The sequence below is a fragment of the Desmodus rotundus genome, chromosome 5, assembly GCF_022682495.2.
Source record: "Desmodus rotundus isolate HL8 chromosome 5, HLdesRot8A.1, whole genome shotgun sequence".
Taxonomy (NCBI): Eukaryota; Metazoa; Chordata; class Mammalia; order Chiroptera; family Phyllostomidae; genus Desmodus; species Desmodus rotundus.
Genome location: NC_071391.1, coordinates 74110062 through 74126270, shown reverse-complemented (window position 1 = coordinate 74126270; position 16209 = coordinate 74110062). Strand labels below are relative to the sequence as shown.

The 16209-nt window shown below is 33.2% G+C and overlaps 1 protein-coding gene across 3 annotated transcripts in view; it reads right to left on the bottom strand.

Moving 5' to 3' along the window:
* Nucleotides 1-16209, bottom strand: part of DYNC2H1 (dynein cytoplasmic 2 heavy chain 1) — a 320982-nt gene that overhangs the window by 199849 nt on the left and 104924 nt on the right. For all 3 annotated transcript variants that reach the window (XM_045204038.2, XM_053924343.1, XM_053924344.1), the window contains exons 54-60: nt 15093-15247; nt 13328-13465; nt 7433-7546; nt 6420-6580; nt 5375-5498; nt 4493-4614; nt 2016-2102 (exon numbers count right to left, since the gene is read on the bottom strand). In XM_045204038.2, the coding sequence (XP_045059973.2) occupies nt 2016-2102; nt 4493-4614; nt 5375-5498; nt 6420-6580; nt 7433-7546; nt 13328-13465; nt 15093-15247 (901 nt within the window). The remainder of the gene's footprint in view (nt 1-2015; nt 2103-4492; nt 4615-5374; nt 5499-6419; nt 6581-7432; nt 7547-13327; nt 13466-15092; nt 15248-16209) is intronic.

The window sequence follows — 16209 nt, the reverse complement described above, 5'->3', positions numbered from 1 at the left end:
AAATCAAAACATTGCTATCACATGCTAACTACTCAATAAATACTGGACAATGAGCTGAATATTAAGTACTGATTCTGAGCATATGATACTTTAAAAAGAATACACTATTTTTTAATAATTATTTCATTATACCTGGAAGAAAATGATGTGATTTTTCTCTATATTACCAACATGAAAAAATATTCAAGAATATTGCACACATTAATTTATGGGTTTGAGATTTTCTTTTTGGTTTATTTTTTGAGAAGTATGTATATAACTATATATAATTATTTCCCAAGGACATAGAGAAAAAAATTCAGTTTTTCGTCTGATGAAGTCCTTTCTTGGCACAATAATTTCCATTTCTTCCTTAAGAAAAAATGGATATGTAACACACAAACTTGAAAAACACTTGAAAAAAAGTGTTTATAGAAAAATCTTAGTTTCATAAAACTGAAAGCAAACAATAACAAATACTACATTTAACTGCATTCGGTAGTCACCCCTGTGGTTTTACTTTCTACAGTTTCAGTTACCTGTAGTCAACCACAGTCCAAAAATATTAATAGAAAATTCCAAAAAACAAATAATTCATAAATTCTTAATGTGAGCCATTCTGGGTAGTGTAATGATATCTGTACCATCCAGCTCTGCATGCCCGGGAAGTGAATCATCCCTTCCTCCAGGGTCTCCAAGCTGCGGTGCACGCCACCTGCTGCTAGTCCCTTAGTGCCCATCTGGGTTATCAGATAGAGACTGTCGCAGTATCACAGTGCCCTGTTCAAGTAACAATATTCTCCTTAGTGGTGGCCCCAAAGCTCAAGAGTAGTGATGCTGGTAGTTCAGATATGCCAAAGGAAAGCTGAAAAGTGATCGTTTAAGTGAAAGTATAAAATTTCTCTTCTTAGAAAAGAAAAAAAAAGTCATATGCTGAGGTTCCTAAGATCTATGGTAAGAACGAATCTTCATGAAATTGTGAAAAAGAAAAAAAAAATTCCTGTTAGTTCTGCTGTTGCATCTTAAACTACAAAATTTATGGCCACATTGCATGGTAAGTGCTCGGTTAAGATAGAAAAGGCATTAAATTTGTGGGTAGAAGACCTAGACAGAAAACAAGTTCCGACTGAAATGTATATATATGAAGACTTCAACAAAGGGTTCCCTGAAACTAGTGACCACATTCACATAACTTTTATTATGGTACATTATAACTGTATTATTTTATTATTTGCTGTTTTTCATACTTACTGTAATTGATTCATAAATTAGCCATGAATGTATAAGAAACAAATATAGTATAAATAGTCTTCAGCACTGTCCACAGTTTCAGGCATCAGTGGGGGTCTTAGAACATATTCCCCATAGATAAGGGGGACTACAGTATGCTCCATTTTCCAATCTTTACATTTTTTAAAGAAAAATGATCCCACATTTATAATAATTCCCATCCTAATACTTTCTATCCTATACAAAATGGCAATCACAGGAACCCAGAGGTACATGAAAGGTTTTAAGATTAATAATATTCATAAATGGTCCTTAAGTTTGAGTATAATATTTATACAGGGAATATTTTTCAACACCAAAAAGGACAAAGTTAAATGAATAGATTTTTAATGTGTTTATATACCCTCATGAAGATTATATAATAGCATCATCTGAAAGAAAGGAGTCTAAAATATTAAAGTCAAAACAATAAAGAAATGGGAATTCCAAATGTAAACATTCTCAGCATTAACTCATTACATTTTATTTATTTTGCTCAATTTTCCAATGCTTGGGAATAAATAAATATATACATTTGTATTTATATAGTGAAAACTATTCCAATGAAGACTTAAAATACTTTTATTCTTATCATAAAAACTTCTTTTACAAAAGAAGTACCTTTTATATTATTTTATACCTTTCCCAATGTTAGTGATAAATAACAAAAAGAAGTAAAAATAGTAATTATAACAGATTTTCAAAATTACAATGTAGTTGAGGAATGTTTTCAAAATATCTAAAATACATTATAACACTTAACTTACTTGTCTTTGAGTTCTGATACTCTTTGTCCAACAGAATTAAGAAGCTCTTCTAGTTTCCTTTTTCTGTCTTCAGTTTTCTTCAAATTTCTAAAATATAATTCAATTTTAAAAAGTCATTCCATTTTAGATTATCAACAAAATGCAGCATTAGCACCTTAAAATGTAATCTTGCAGTAAATAAATGACAATGAAAACTCAATAATTCAGGAGTCATAATAACTTATAATTTGAATTGAAAAGCAATGCTAAAATTAGAAGTATATTCTGACTTAACCATACCATTTCCAGGAGTCTATATTTAAAAACACTCATGTATATAAATTTCTGGATAAAAATGGTAAACATATAGGTAGATTTATCTACTGTCCCTTCTAAAAACTCTACCAAATGAAACTAAAGGAATAAAAAGGAAGATAATAAAGGAGAAAAGTATTACAAAAGAGTAATTTAATAAAATTTTGAAAGGTGATAACTAACACACCAGAATGCAAAAAACAAACACGTGAATGGCTGCAGGAAGGGAAGCTGAAAGAAGAATCCTAAAATGCTCAGGAAATGTAGACAACAGGTACCTCTGAAGATAACAAGAGTTAAAAATACAGAGGATTGTTTAAGAGTTGACACTATAGTTTGACCTTAGGATGCCTCCCCCACTGAGAATGGCCTGTCTGTCTTCTTAGCACAATCCTGGAAATCAAGCTTATCCCCCTTATTCACCCCACCCATCGCTGCCCACAGGGCAAGCAGAAGCCATGAGGATTCTTCTAGAGAAATGACTGACCTCTTCCCCCCAAAATGCCCACAAACATTGAGAGGTTGCTATCAAATGGCCAGGGCTTACTGCCGCATACTGCCAGGCTTTCGTGCACTGCAGTCTCCTGCAGGATTGTCAAAACAGACCACAAGGCCTCATCCCCCCTGCCCCCCAGTGCATCTGATTCAGTAAGTGTGACTGCAGCTCAACAACGTGTATTTTTAGCAAGTTCCCAGATGACACTGAGGCTGCTGGTTCAGGAACCATACTTTGAGAACCACTGTGATAGAAAAAGCCTTCAAAATTGTGAGATCAAATGATTTCTAGCCTAGTGTTCTAAATCCAGCCCAAATGGTATAATATAGATAATTTCAGACATTGAAAGATCTCAAAATATTTTTCATGCCATTTACACTTTTTTAGGAAGCTAATGTGGAGGAGGCACCCTTGAAAATGAAGGACTAAACAAAGAAAGGGAAAGGCAGGGGCCCATAATAAAAGAAGACAATGAGAAAACAAAGATAATTCCACAAAGATGGTGAGAACTCACAAAAACTAATCTACAATGAAACAGAAGGACAAAGGCTCTAGGATGGGTGATGCTAAGAAAAATCAAATAGAACACACAGACCCTGAATATGTTTTAGGGTCTGACAGGAAGACTACAAATAAATATGTGATATGTAAACAGAAAAAAATTATCATTTGAAATAAATGAGGTAATTGTTAATATTACAAAAAACAAAGAGGTGTACAAGAAAGGAAATACACTCATAAAACTTATGTCTCAGCTGTGAAAAAATATTTATGTAGTCAAAAAATGTATAAATTTAACATGATTTAACACAAAAAACTCATAACATTACATTATGAAGTTTAGGGGCTAAAAATTTCCTTGTCTACAGTAAGAATAGATATTGTCAAATACTGAACATTCAAGAACATAACATACCTCTTAGTCTTCAGAGAGCAAATGAGATAAAATTCTATGCTGACCTAGTAACTATAGTAAATTGAGCTTTTTAAGACTCAAAAATAAATGGTTTAATTTTACCCCTACTTGCCCAATGTTTTAGAAGATACATACTAAGCATTTGCTAGAACTTAGAAGGCAAAAGCACATATAAAAGCCCTAAATTTCCAAAACCTACTATTTTGTACTTTAATATTATACCTTTACAAAACTTCAGCTCTGTCTAGAAAAATTTATACCGACTTATCCTTCCAGCAATATAAAAATGGTAGGAAAAAGAAAGTGATTGGTTCTGCTTTCCATCTCCTTCTAATTGGTTTTTCTTGATCTGTTTAACATCTAATTTACAATTAACTGATTCAGTTTATGTTTTAGTGTTGTCAGCTTCCTTTTTAGATATAGACAAGAAATCCTAAATAAATACTAATAATATAACTAAGTCATCAAATTGTTGGTAATAAGTCAAGGTTAGAATTGTTTATATTTTATGTCACTTATGATTCTTTTTATTTTTTTTGCTTTTTATTTTTATTTTTATTTTAGTTTTTTAAATTAAAAAAAATTTTATTCAGTTACAATTGTCTGCATTTTCTCCCCATCCCTCCACCCCACCCCAGCCAATCTCATCTCCCTCCCCCACCTCTACCCTCCCCCTTGATTTTGTCCTTGTGTCCTTTATAGTAGCTCCTGTAGACACCTCTCCCCACTATCCCCTCCCCACTCCCATCTGGCTATTGTTACATTACTTACGATTCTAATCCAGCCTGCTCAGTTTCCAAAGGCTGAATTCGTTCCAAGACGTGGGAATACTGCACATTTGCTTTAACCCAGGCAGCCAAAGGAGCAGCGGCAGTGCTGGCACGCTTTGCATTCTGAAAAACCCATCAAAAGTTACCAAGCATCTTACTTTAAAACAAAAGCCGTTAATTCTAGTAATATTTTACTTAAGCATTTATTTCAAAAATTATCCCCCGAAATGAAGGTTTGGGCTTATAGTTCAATTAAACAAAATGAATTGTTATTTTGACTAAGGTGCTCCTTACTTTTGCTTCAAAAATTTTTGAATCCCATACAATCTTTAATATAATGATGTTTTATCAACATATTAGCTACTCTATGGGTCTGCCCACAACAATGTCCAAGGATCAATTCTTTCTCTTCTCTATATGGGATACATCTTTATTAAATAAGAGCAATTTTCAAACCATGGCCATTAGTGTCAAAGAAGATGTACATAACATTTTGAATAAGGGATCTAAAAATATATATATCAGAACCATGGTATTTAAACTATTCATTGAAATTAGATACAAGTGCCCTAACAGATTTATCTGTTGTCATCGTATAACAAGCACACAGGGAGGAAGAAAAGCACATTGGGAGCTAAGACACGACAGACTGGGAACTTAGCACTAGCAGCAGTGCATGAGATATGCACCAGCCCCTCACCTCCAACCTGGATTCCAGTTTACCTAATTTTGCTGGTTAATGCTTCCTAAATATAATACATATAGTTTATTTTTATCTTTAGTTATTAGACAATCTAAGCAATTGATAATAACATCACTTTTTAATAAGAAGAATATTATATACTATGAAAAGAGAATTTATGGCAGAACTCTTAAAAATTACCTTTGGATCAAAAGATCCTTTATTTTTAAAAAGAAGTTCTTCAACACTCTCTCTTATTTCCTTTGGAATGTTTCGTGCATCAAAGGTTGCTATGTCTTCTCTCACACCTCTTTTTGCAAGAAAACTAAAATTAAAGCACATTACTTCAAATGAGATTAATAAAATTTGCTATTTCTTAAAAATATATCAATTTAACAAAAGGGTGTATGCAATAGTTTTAATTTACTAGGGGACTGAAGTATATAAGTTTCAAATGGACTATCCATGTTTTTTTAATAAACGACAAGGAGAAACTCCAAAATGATACACAACAGTATTGCTAATATTCTGTGAATAACCTGGTGCACTGAGATACAGAAATTACAACTCTGCTATTCTACCCACATCCCTTTATGTGAATTACTGGGTACTCACATGTTCTAGGATATGCAAGAAATTTTTCCTGATTTCTAAGATCAGTATTGAAACTGTTCTCTGAACCTAAATCTCCTCTCCTATCTCCAGACAGAAAAGAATTTTACTATCAACCTAATACTTAAAATGGAATTGAATACCATAATAACATTGCTGTAATATAAAACCTGAAACTGCACTGTTTCATATTTAGTGACTACTCAGTCTTTTATAGTATACATTTCCCTTGAATTACTTCTGGGGCTCCCACCTCTCGTCTCTGTCAAGAGTGCAAGACTCTGAGACTAGTGACTATATTTTCTTCATCAGTAAATTACAGTAAACACAATGCTCGACGGTGTAAGGACCAAATATTCCAAAAAATTATCATATCTACTGAGAAATTCTTAAAGACGTTAAGGCTTTCTTTTTCTCCTTTTTTGACACTTTTAAAAATATCTTATGGAGAAAGGAAAATATAAATCTCAATGTATGTTACATAGAAAATCCTGAAATATCAGGACAAAGTGTACAACCAGGCAATTAGATGAGGTTCAGTTTGAGAAACAACCTAACAAATATTTTTAAATATTAACATAAAGTAATATGTAATTCATTGAAAATAACATTTTTCATAAATACAAAACCTTACCTTTTCATGCTCACCCAAGATGTATCAAAGATACCCATCAACCTTAAAACTCCTTCAAGAATGTCTCTGATTACATCAGGTGGCATACGCAGTGAGCGAATTTCTGAAAGAGATTCTGGCTTAATGTTTCCAACTGCTAGTTTCGCTTCATTCACCAGAGGCTAAAAGACAAAACAGAATCAGAGACACGGGAACATAGGACAGACTGACAGCTGCCATAGGTAATGGGGGAGGGGGAAATTGTAGAAAGAAGGGGAAGGGACTAATTGAATAACATGTACAAATGACCTATGCATGGACCACGGTTTGGGGGTTGACTGTGGGAGAGAGGGGTAGGCCGGGTGGAGGGAGGGCAAAGGGGGAAAAATTGGGACAACTGTAATAGAATAAACAAGAAAGAATATAAATGAACAAACAAACAAACTGACCAAAAAAAGGTGTTTTCACTTTCAAAAGATATACATAAAAATTGTTAACCCATTACAAATTATTGAATATTTATAATTTTAATAAAGATGACTAGTTACTAATATGCGTTCCCTTCCAATATCAAAATGCTTTAAACACATAAAGTACAAAATGTTCAAGTTGAGAATGTAAGAGTCCTTGCCACCAATAACTGCAACATCTAATCTAGAAAATCTACTGTTTTGAGACAAATTGCCACGTTCAAGGCTCTTTATATTCTAGAACTAGTAGTTAATTTATCAAGTCTCAGTAAAAAAAGCTTAAAGGTTTGTCTTAATTTACCCACAACACATTTTTTTCCTCTACATTCAAAACAACATGATTTACAGAAAACAAAGATTATTTTTAACTCCGATCAGTTAATTTGGTTACTTTCCCCAGGAGACTTTCCTTCATGCTTCTCTTTTACAAATATTATTCTAGTTAGAGCCACATTTGCTAATACTATTAGAAAGTAAGTTGAACAAGTAATGTTTAAAATCCTTTACACAACTGGTAGTCAAATATGTAAATGGCTCTTACAATGTTTCTGTTTTTTAACTTACCTGTACTTCTTTTAATTCATCATCAATTTTGTTTTTCCTTTCTTCAATTTTAACAACTTCATCTGCTATCCTGAGCTTTAGTCTTTCAAGTTCTGTCTTTTGCTCACTAGCATCCTATAAAAATATTTAAATGGCATTCCAATAAATTTTAATACACCCAGTGTTTAAAAGCATACCAAAAATATGAGTTATTTTGAAATGACATTTTCTATTAAATGCTTTTTTAACTAAGGTTGACATGTCAAATTCTCAAGTGTCTGGAAAACCAATGATACAATTTACTCTGTATTTACTGTCAGAAAGTTCCTACGCTTTATTTGTTTTAATTTTTTTAAACAGCAAAGCACTAAACTTTTATTATATGTATAAAAACCAAATGAGTCAGAAATGCATAAACTAAAAAATTATCATAATACACATTTAACACTAGTTATAAATAACCTACAGAGGTTGGTACTATTATGCTCATTTCATAAATGAAGAAACTAAAAATGAAGTCTTCTGTAATTCTAATAATAGAGACTAATAATTCTTAGAGACTATAGTATATTAGAAGTTTGTGTTTCTTTATTTTAAAGAACAATTAATTGAAATCATGACAATAATATGGTGGCAAATGTATGAACAAAATTAGTAAAAATTAAAAGAATACTAAATCACATACTAATAATACATGAATTCTTTGCTCATGAATATAAAGTCAAGGGTCCTACATATATAAAAATGCTTGAATATTGTGAATGTTTGTATTTGGTTTATTTATACTAACAGAAAAACCAAAGAGGTAGTTCATCAAGAAACCTGTCAAAAGTCCTTACAACAGCAGTTCTCAACCATATTATAATCATTCGGGGAGCTTAAAAATTAACACCTGGTATCCTATTGCCAAATATGTTGATACACTTAGAATCTAGATGCAGCTAGGGCACCGATATTTTTAAAGACTTCCCAAGCGGTTCCAATTTATAGACAAAATTGACAATCATTGAGCCAACCAAATTTTCCTTGTATATCCCACTCTTCAGGCACCTTACACCTCATCAGCTCAGTCGAATTTTTACATTCCATAAGCACCTCTACCTTTACATCTCTGCTACCATTCCTAAACAGGGAAACCATTTTCTCGGTCTGCACAAACCAAATTCTTCCTTAAAGTCCCAGCTGATGTGTTCCTTCTTTTATTAACTTTCTCTTACAATTGGAAGTTATCCTTATTGTGAGTTCTTTTTTTTATTTAAATTTTTATTGTTATTCAATTACAGTTGTATGCCTTTTCTCCCCATCCCTCCACCCCACCCCAGCTGAACCTACCTCCCTCCCCCACCTCCACCCTCCCCCTTGGTTTTGTCCATGTGTCCTTTATAGTAGTTCCTGTAATCCCCTCTTCCCACTGTCCCCCCCCCCCGCCCCCCAGCTATTGTTAGATTGTTCTTAACATCAATGTCTCTGGTTATATTTTGTTTGCTTTTTTCTTCTATTGATTATGTTCCAGTTAAAGGTGAGATCATATGGTATTTGTCCCTCACCGCCTTATTGCATTTAATTTATACTTTCCTTATGTCACAAGTTTTAGAAATTGCACAGTTTGGTATTCAAGAGGTCTCTCCAGACTGTACTTTTTTTTTTTTTTTTTTACAAAATAACAAACAAATGTCTGCTATTTACAATTAAGCAAAATCAATTAACCTAGGAGATGCATACTTATTCTTCTCTCAGGCAATACAACTAGCGACAGTGTTAGAAAAACCTCTTCTTAGAATATCCCAGAGAAAAGGGTATTAAAGCAATGTACATTATTAATGTTCACTAATCTGAGGGAACACAGGCACACATAGTATTGAATATTTTCCTTTATAAATATACAGTTATTAACTGTATTATCTTTTATTTTACCTTCACCTTTTTTCATATTTCAAATTACTCTTTAAACATAAGAAGTACTTGACAGGTATTTTAAAGTACTCAAACTGGCTTGCTGTTTTAAATAAATATTTATATTAATTTGGTTCCAAATTGCCTTAAGAAAAAAATTATGTTTAAGTTTTACAGTATGAAAATTACACTTGATTTTCTGATATATTACCAGGTCAGAAACTCAATAATATTATTTTGGAAACACTGAATGTGTTTCATAACCATCAATCATGTGGAAATATTGCCTTTGAAAATTTCCCATATGCCAGTGAATTTATTTTGACATATCAGGTGAAATCTTCTTTTCATTAAGTAATTCAAATCAGTCCAGATAGCCCTTTTATGAAGCTCACAATACATAAGTCCCCTTTTCATATTCAGATTTCCAATGAAGATGACCAGACAAAAAGAAAGCCTCTTGTATAAATAGTGAGAAGAAAGAAAAAAATAAAATGATATATTCAAGAAAAAGGGAAATTTCATAAAATACCTTCCGAAAGTTGAGATACTGCAACACTGAAACAAAACAAAAAAAATTAAAAAAAAAAAAAAAAACCCTGCCAAGAGGAAACATTTAGAGGTTTAAATAACCCTCCTGAGAAATAATGTAACAGAAATGAAAATCTCAGTAGGAGGTCCTGGCCAGGTGGCTTGGTTGGTTGGAGCATCATCCTGTGCAACTAAAGGCTGCTGGTTGGATTCCCGGTCAGGGGATCTACCTAGTTTGTGGGTTCAGTCTCTTGTTGGGGCACATACAAGAGGCAACCAGTAGGTGTTTTTCCTTCTTTCTCTTTCTCTTTTTTGTTCTCTCTCCCCCTCTCTCTCCCTCTCTCTCCCTCTCTAAAATCAATAAGCATGTCCTCCAGTGAGTATTTAAAAAAAAAGTAGGAGATTACAAAATAAAGTTGACGCAATTTTAAAGAAAGTAGACCAAAAATATAAAATAGAAAACAAGAAAATTAGAGAATCAGACAAGTTAGCTCAAAGACAAAATAATAAATATTCTAAACAACAAGAACAAAGAAATAAGGAAAAGGAATTATCAAGCAAATAATTTAAGGAAATTACCCAAGCTGAAAAAAATTAAGCTTTCAGGTGGAAAGAACCACAGTGTTTGGCACAGTGAATGAAAATAACCCTAAACCAATGTCAGAACTTTCAGGGCAAGGAAAACAAAGATCTAAAAAGTTTCAAAGGAGGGAAAAAACAGTTCATTTCAAAAAGATTAGGAATTAAATAATCATGAGTGTTCCAATAAGAGCAGTGGGAGATAGAAAAAATGTTACAATAGTGATAGCGTCAACGTCTGGAAGAAAATGTATTCTAATCTAGAGTACTACTCCCAGCACCCAACCAACCAACCAACGACAGAACAGAATGTTCATATATGTGCAACCTCCAAATCCTTTCTCATGTATCCTTTCTCAAGAAGCTCTTAGGAAACAGACTTTGCAGAAACAAATGAGTAAGCCAAGTGGTTATGAAGAATGATCCTAGAATGGCAACTGTGACCAGGCAGAGAGGCATCCGTTCAGAATGAAACAAGTCTGGAGACTATGAGAGAATGCCCTAGGTGGCTGATGAAAATTATAGAATAACTTATGCTTTCAAGTTTCACCAAATATTTTTTTAAAATTTTGAAAATATGCAGTTCATGGAGTCATACCACTCCCTTTCCTGACTAGCAGAAGACTGGATGAAAGGTTACTTTTCAGAGAAATTAAGTCAAAGAATTTCTGGAGTTGGGATTACCAGGCACACTTAAGGACTAGGGCGAGCCCTAATGCTGAAAACAAGGGGATTGTATTTTTTGGTTACTAGTGATGCTGAGCATCTTTTCATGTGTTTACTGACCCTTCGTATGTCTTCCTTCATAAATAATACGTTCAAATCTTTTGCCCATTTTTTAAATTGGATTGTTTACTTTGTCAGGTTAACATACTTTCTATATTGTTGGATACATGTCATCTATCAGATACATATTTTGTAAATAATTTTTCCCAGTCTGCAATTATCCTTTTAATTTTCTTTGGAATTTATTTCAATGAGCATGAAGTTTTTAATTTTGATGTGATCCAATATACCATTTTTTCTTCTATTTTGGTATTATATTTGAGAAATATTTGCCTCACCCAACATCATGAAGATTTTCTCCTACATTTTCTTCCAAAGTTTTAAAATTTTATGCTGTACATGTAGACATACAATCCATATCAAGTTAATTTTCATATAAGTTTTAAGGTAAAAATCTGGGTGTTTTTCGCCCCACATGGGCATACAAATATTCCAGCACCATTTTTTTTAAAGGCTGTGCTTTCCCCATTTAATTGATACCTCTGTATGAAATCATTGCCCATGTATGTGTAAGTGTATCGCTGGACCCCACAGTGTTCCAGTAACCTATACACCTATCACTATACAGTAGTGCCTTGATTACTGCAGCTTTATAAGTCTTTAATCATAAATCTTCTAACTTTATCACTTTTAAGAACTTTTGTGCCACTTTTATTCAGATAGATGCTTTTTGAAGTCTTGTAAATACATGTTTTACGTTACTCTTGTAAATATTTTAGTTAATTTAAGTGAAATAGGCATTAGGCTGGAAGTGAGTTTAATGGTCACCAACAATGAGGGACTCAAATATATTTAAGACATAATCAAGGAAGTAAAATGAACAAAATTTAATTATTCATTAGATATAAGAACTGAGGGAAAAGAAGTTGAATATGTTTTATAACTTCTGTCTTGAATAATTAGGTGTATTGTGGTTCCATAACCCAAGGAAAGGAATATAGGAGAGGAAATTATGAATCCAGTTTTGAATCTTTTTCAAATTGTAATGTTCATGTAATTCCAAGAAGAGTAACTAACAGATAATTAACAGATTATTAGATACCTGAGTCTGAAGCTCAGAGGAAGGATTAAGATTAAAAAACTAAAAAACAAAAGATGGATTTGGTAAGGGTCAGTATAGTTGGTAGTAAAAGGTAAGGTGATGTGCAAGAGCACCCTAAGAGGGTGTGAAGACGTGAAAGAATACCCAGGCAAAAAAAGACCTCAGAGAAACCCTTGAAAGGACTTAACAAAAGAAAGGCAAGGGAAAAAGGGGATACGATCAAAATATTAAAAAGATCATGAAAATATAAATAGAATAAATAAAGACATTTAGTAAATATTGAAAAAATAAAGGCAGGGAAAACCCTGGTAGCCTAAAGGAGATAATTTTAAGAAAAGTAAAAGAAAAAAATCAGCCCTGGCTAGTGCAGCTTAGTGGATTGAGTGCCAGCCTGTGAACCAAAGGGTCACAGATTCAATTCCCAGTCAGGGCACATGCCTGGCTTGCGGGCCAGGTCCCCAGTTGGGGGCGTGCAAGAGGCAACCACACACTGATGTATCTCTCCCTCTCTTTCTCCCTCCTTTCTCCTCTCTCTAAAAATAAATAAATAAATAAATAAAATATTTTAAAAACAAGGAAAAATCAACTTAACTAGCAGAAGATAACATCATTTATAGACAAATCTATATATCGGGTTTGAATAAACTATTATATGGTGAATTGAGAAGAATACAGTTATTTTTAAAGGAAAAAACAAGCACCTCATCAACAACAATATGATCATTACCAAAGGGAAATGGGGATGGGGGAGGCAGGAGAATGTAAAGAGAGGATAATTGGTGATACAGACATGACTTAGGGTGGTGAACTCACAGTACGATAAACAGATGATGTGTTCTGGAGTTGTACACCTTAACCGTATATAATTCTATTAACCAATGTAACCCCAGTAGATTCAATTTAAAAAATTATGGGAAAATACCATGATCTTCCACAAAAGCTCAAATACTATAAGTCTGACTTACTGAAGATAAGCCGTATTTTTTTAATCACATAACTAGAAATGTTATTTCTCATACTGAGTAACAATGAGGTATAAATGGTCTCCCTACTGTTTGCATTTTTGTGTTCACTCTAGACACTACCTGCATCGACACTGTGATCTCCTGAAGAGCAGCATCTGCTTCATCTTGCTTAGTTTTAAGTAATACACTTTGTTCTCCAGCTCTTCTGTTCAGTTCATCTACAAGCGCTTTAGCTTCATTTAGTTTAGACACACCAGCCTACATAAATAAAATATTGGCAACATTTTTAGACAGAAATTTTATACTCACACAGTAAATAACTAAATAAATAAAGCCTATAAGAATCAAACAAAAATGTAAACATGCACATATAAAACATTTACATAAAAACTTAGGTTTTTTCTTATTGCTAAATATACTGATTTACTCAACTGTATACCCCTAAAGTGTAGTAAAACACTCCAGAGGCTTAAAAGAAAAACATATATTAAAATATCACAAAAAAGCTGAGCCGTGACCGGCATGGGTCAGTTGGTTGAGCATCATCCCACAAAGCAAAGGGTCACCAGTTTGAGCCCTGGTGAGGGTGCACACCTGGGTTGCGGGCCAGGTCCCCAGTTGCAGCATGTGTGAAAGGCAACTGGTCAATGTTTATCTCACACATCAATATTTCTCTCCCTCTCTTTCTCCCTCCCTTCCCCTGTCTCTAAAAATAAATGAAGACAAAAACAAAAACAAAAAAAGAAACAAAGTTGAACAGATCAACACATATTTGATGGATTAAACACTGGGTTTTTATCTACTGCATTAAATGGGAAAGAAATGGAAAGCAAAAAAATATATAAAAAACTCAGTAAATCTTTTCCATTTTTAAGTCTCACAGACAGGGTAAAAGAACTCAAAGGCCACTCTTCTTATACTGGATACCATTTGGATTTCTCTGTCCAGTACCTATATTTTTTATAAGACACTGCCTCCCATATGATCCTGATGGGTTCTCATTCTAAACAGCTTACCAATTCTTTGGGTGGTCATTTGACCCTGGCCTGGCAATTATGGTACCCCATCCTATTGCCCACGAAGAACCCAAGGAATGGACATGAAAATATTCCCTCTTTTGTATACTGAGGTGGCTGTTTGCCAGAAGATTTCAGGAGATAAAAATAGAAAAAAAAAGAAATGTAACCAATATTTCCTGAGGCCCCAACATAAAGGACAGGCATCATGCTGGTTCTGTAAATGTTAGTTTATCTAATACACATAACAACCTCTGACCCAATCAAGCTGCAACTCAGCAAGTTTAAGTGATTTATCCACAGCATCATGCAGAACTCAACCAGGAAATTAACCCTCCCAAAGCATGTAGTTAGTGGCTTAATATAAATCAAAGTGAATCACTAGAAAGAAGGATAAAGATAACTGTCAATTATGATAAATCCTAGTTCTGTAACATTAACAAACAGAAGCTAAAACTTTGGAGAGGAAGTGCTCCCTGACAAATTCTGAGGTTGGCATTTTAATGCCACATTTAAGTTTAAGCTTCCATTAGAGAAATATAGAAAGAAAAATGTTCAGATTGTACTAAGTAACATACAAAGAATATTTTTACAAAATATAATTTTAGTTTTAATGTTTATTATAAAGCATAATCTTGGATACTATGTTTTAATTAGTAACAGGTATTTCTGAACTTCTAAGCTAAAAAAGCATAAAAATACCATGCAGTTAAAACCATTACTACAATTTAGTGGGCAATACAGATACATAAGTGAGTTTGTTTTGAGGCATTTAATACAGTACTTTATTATATTAAATATATACCACAAACCACCTGGATTGTTGTTCTGTATACACATAAAATAATTCAAGATTATCAATATTATACCTGCAAATGGCTCTGTCTTTTTAATAATTCCTTTTTCTTGCTGCTGCTAATGGCAGAATACACATGTAAAAAGGTCATGTATCGGCTTGGGGTAGCACCATATGCTTTACAAGATTCATGGATTAATAAAAATGACTTTAGAAAATCAGGATCAACTAGAAAGAGACAGAAAACAAAAATTGCTTAATATATGTATAAATGATTAGAATTAGAGAAAGTTATCTTAACTATATTTAATTCATACCAGGTTCTTCTACCTATATAACTATAAATATGAGATATCATTTTTACTTAAAGGTACACAGACATTCCTAGACATTTATTCATAGCTCCCATTTCCTTATAAATTTTGAATTATTTAATTTCAGTGGTTATTTAATTATTTAATCTTTCCATTGTTATATATTTCCCCTGAACAGTTTTATTTATGTCAAAAAGATAAATCCACAGGTTGTCATACCATGTAAATTGGAACAACATAACACATGTAATCTAAAAGTAAGCTCAATAAAAACTGCTTAAATGGAAAAACAATAGCAAACCAAATAACACTTATCCACTCCCATTTAACACAGGAAGAAACTGGATTTAAAATGCAAAAAAAATTAAGCATATATTCATATTAGATTCAACATATCCATGACCAAATACATCATCTTCCTCTCACTGCTGCAATCTATTTCCCTCTGTAGTCTCTATGCCAGTAAATAAGATCAACTTATAATGACTATTCTAAGCTAGAAACCTGAGAAAAATTCTTGACTCCTTCCTTGTATGTCACAGCCATTACATAATGAGGTCCCCTTTAGATTACCTCTTGTTATCTGCCCAAATCCTTTCATTCCTCTTAGATTATAGAAGGCAATAGCTTTCTATAGTGGTCCAATTGCCTTGGATTTCTCCCTACACCAATCTATTTTAAAATAACTGAACAAAGAGAGGGGCCCAGAGATTTCTCTTTCTAAAACACTACTCTGGTTATATCAATGCAACAGAATGCAGCCCAGAAATCAACCCATGCCTTTATGGTCAATTAATGTTTAACAAAGGAGGCAAGAGTTTTACAATAGAGTAAAAACAGTCTCTTCAGTACATAGTGTTGGGAAAATTTGACATG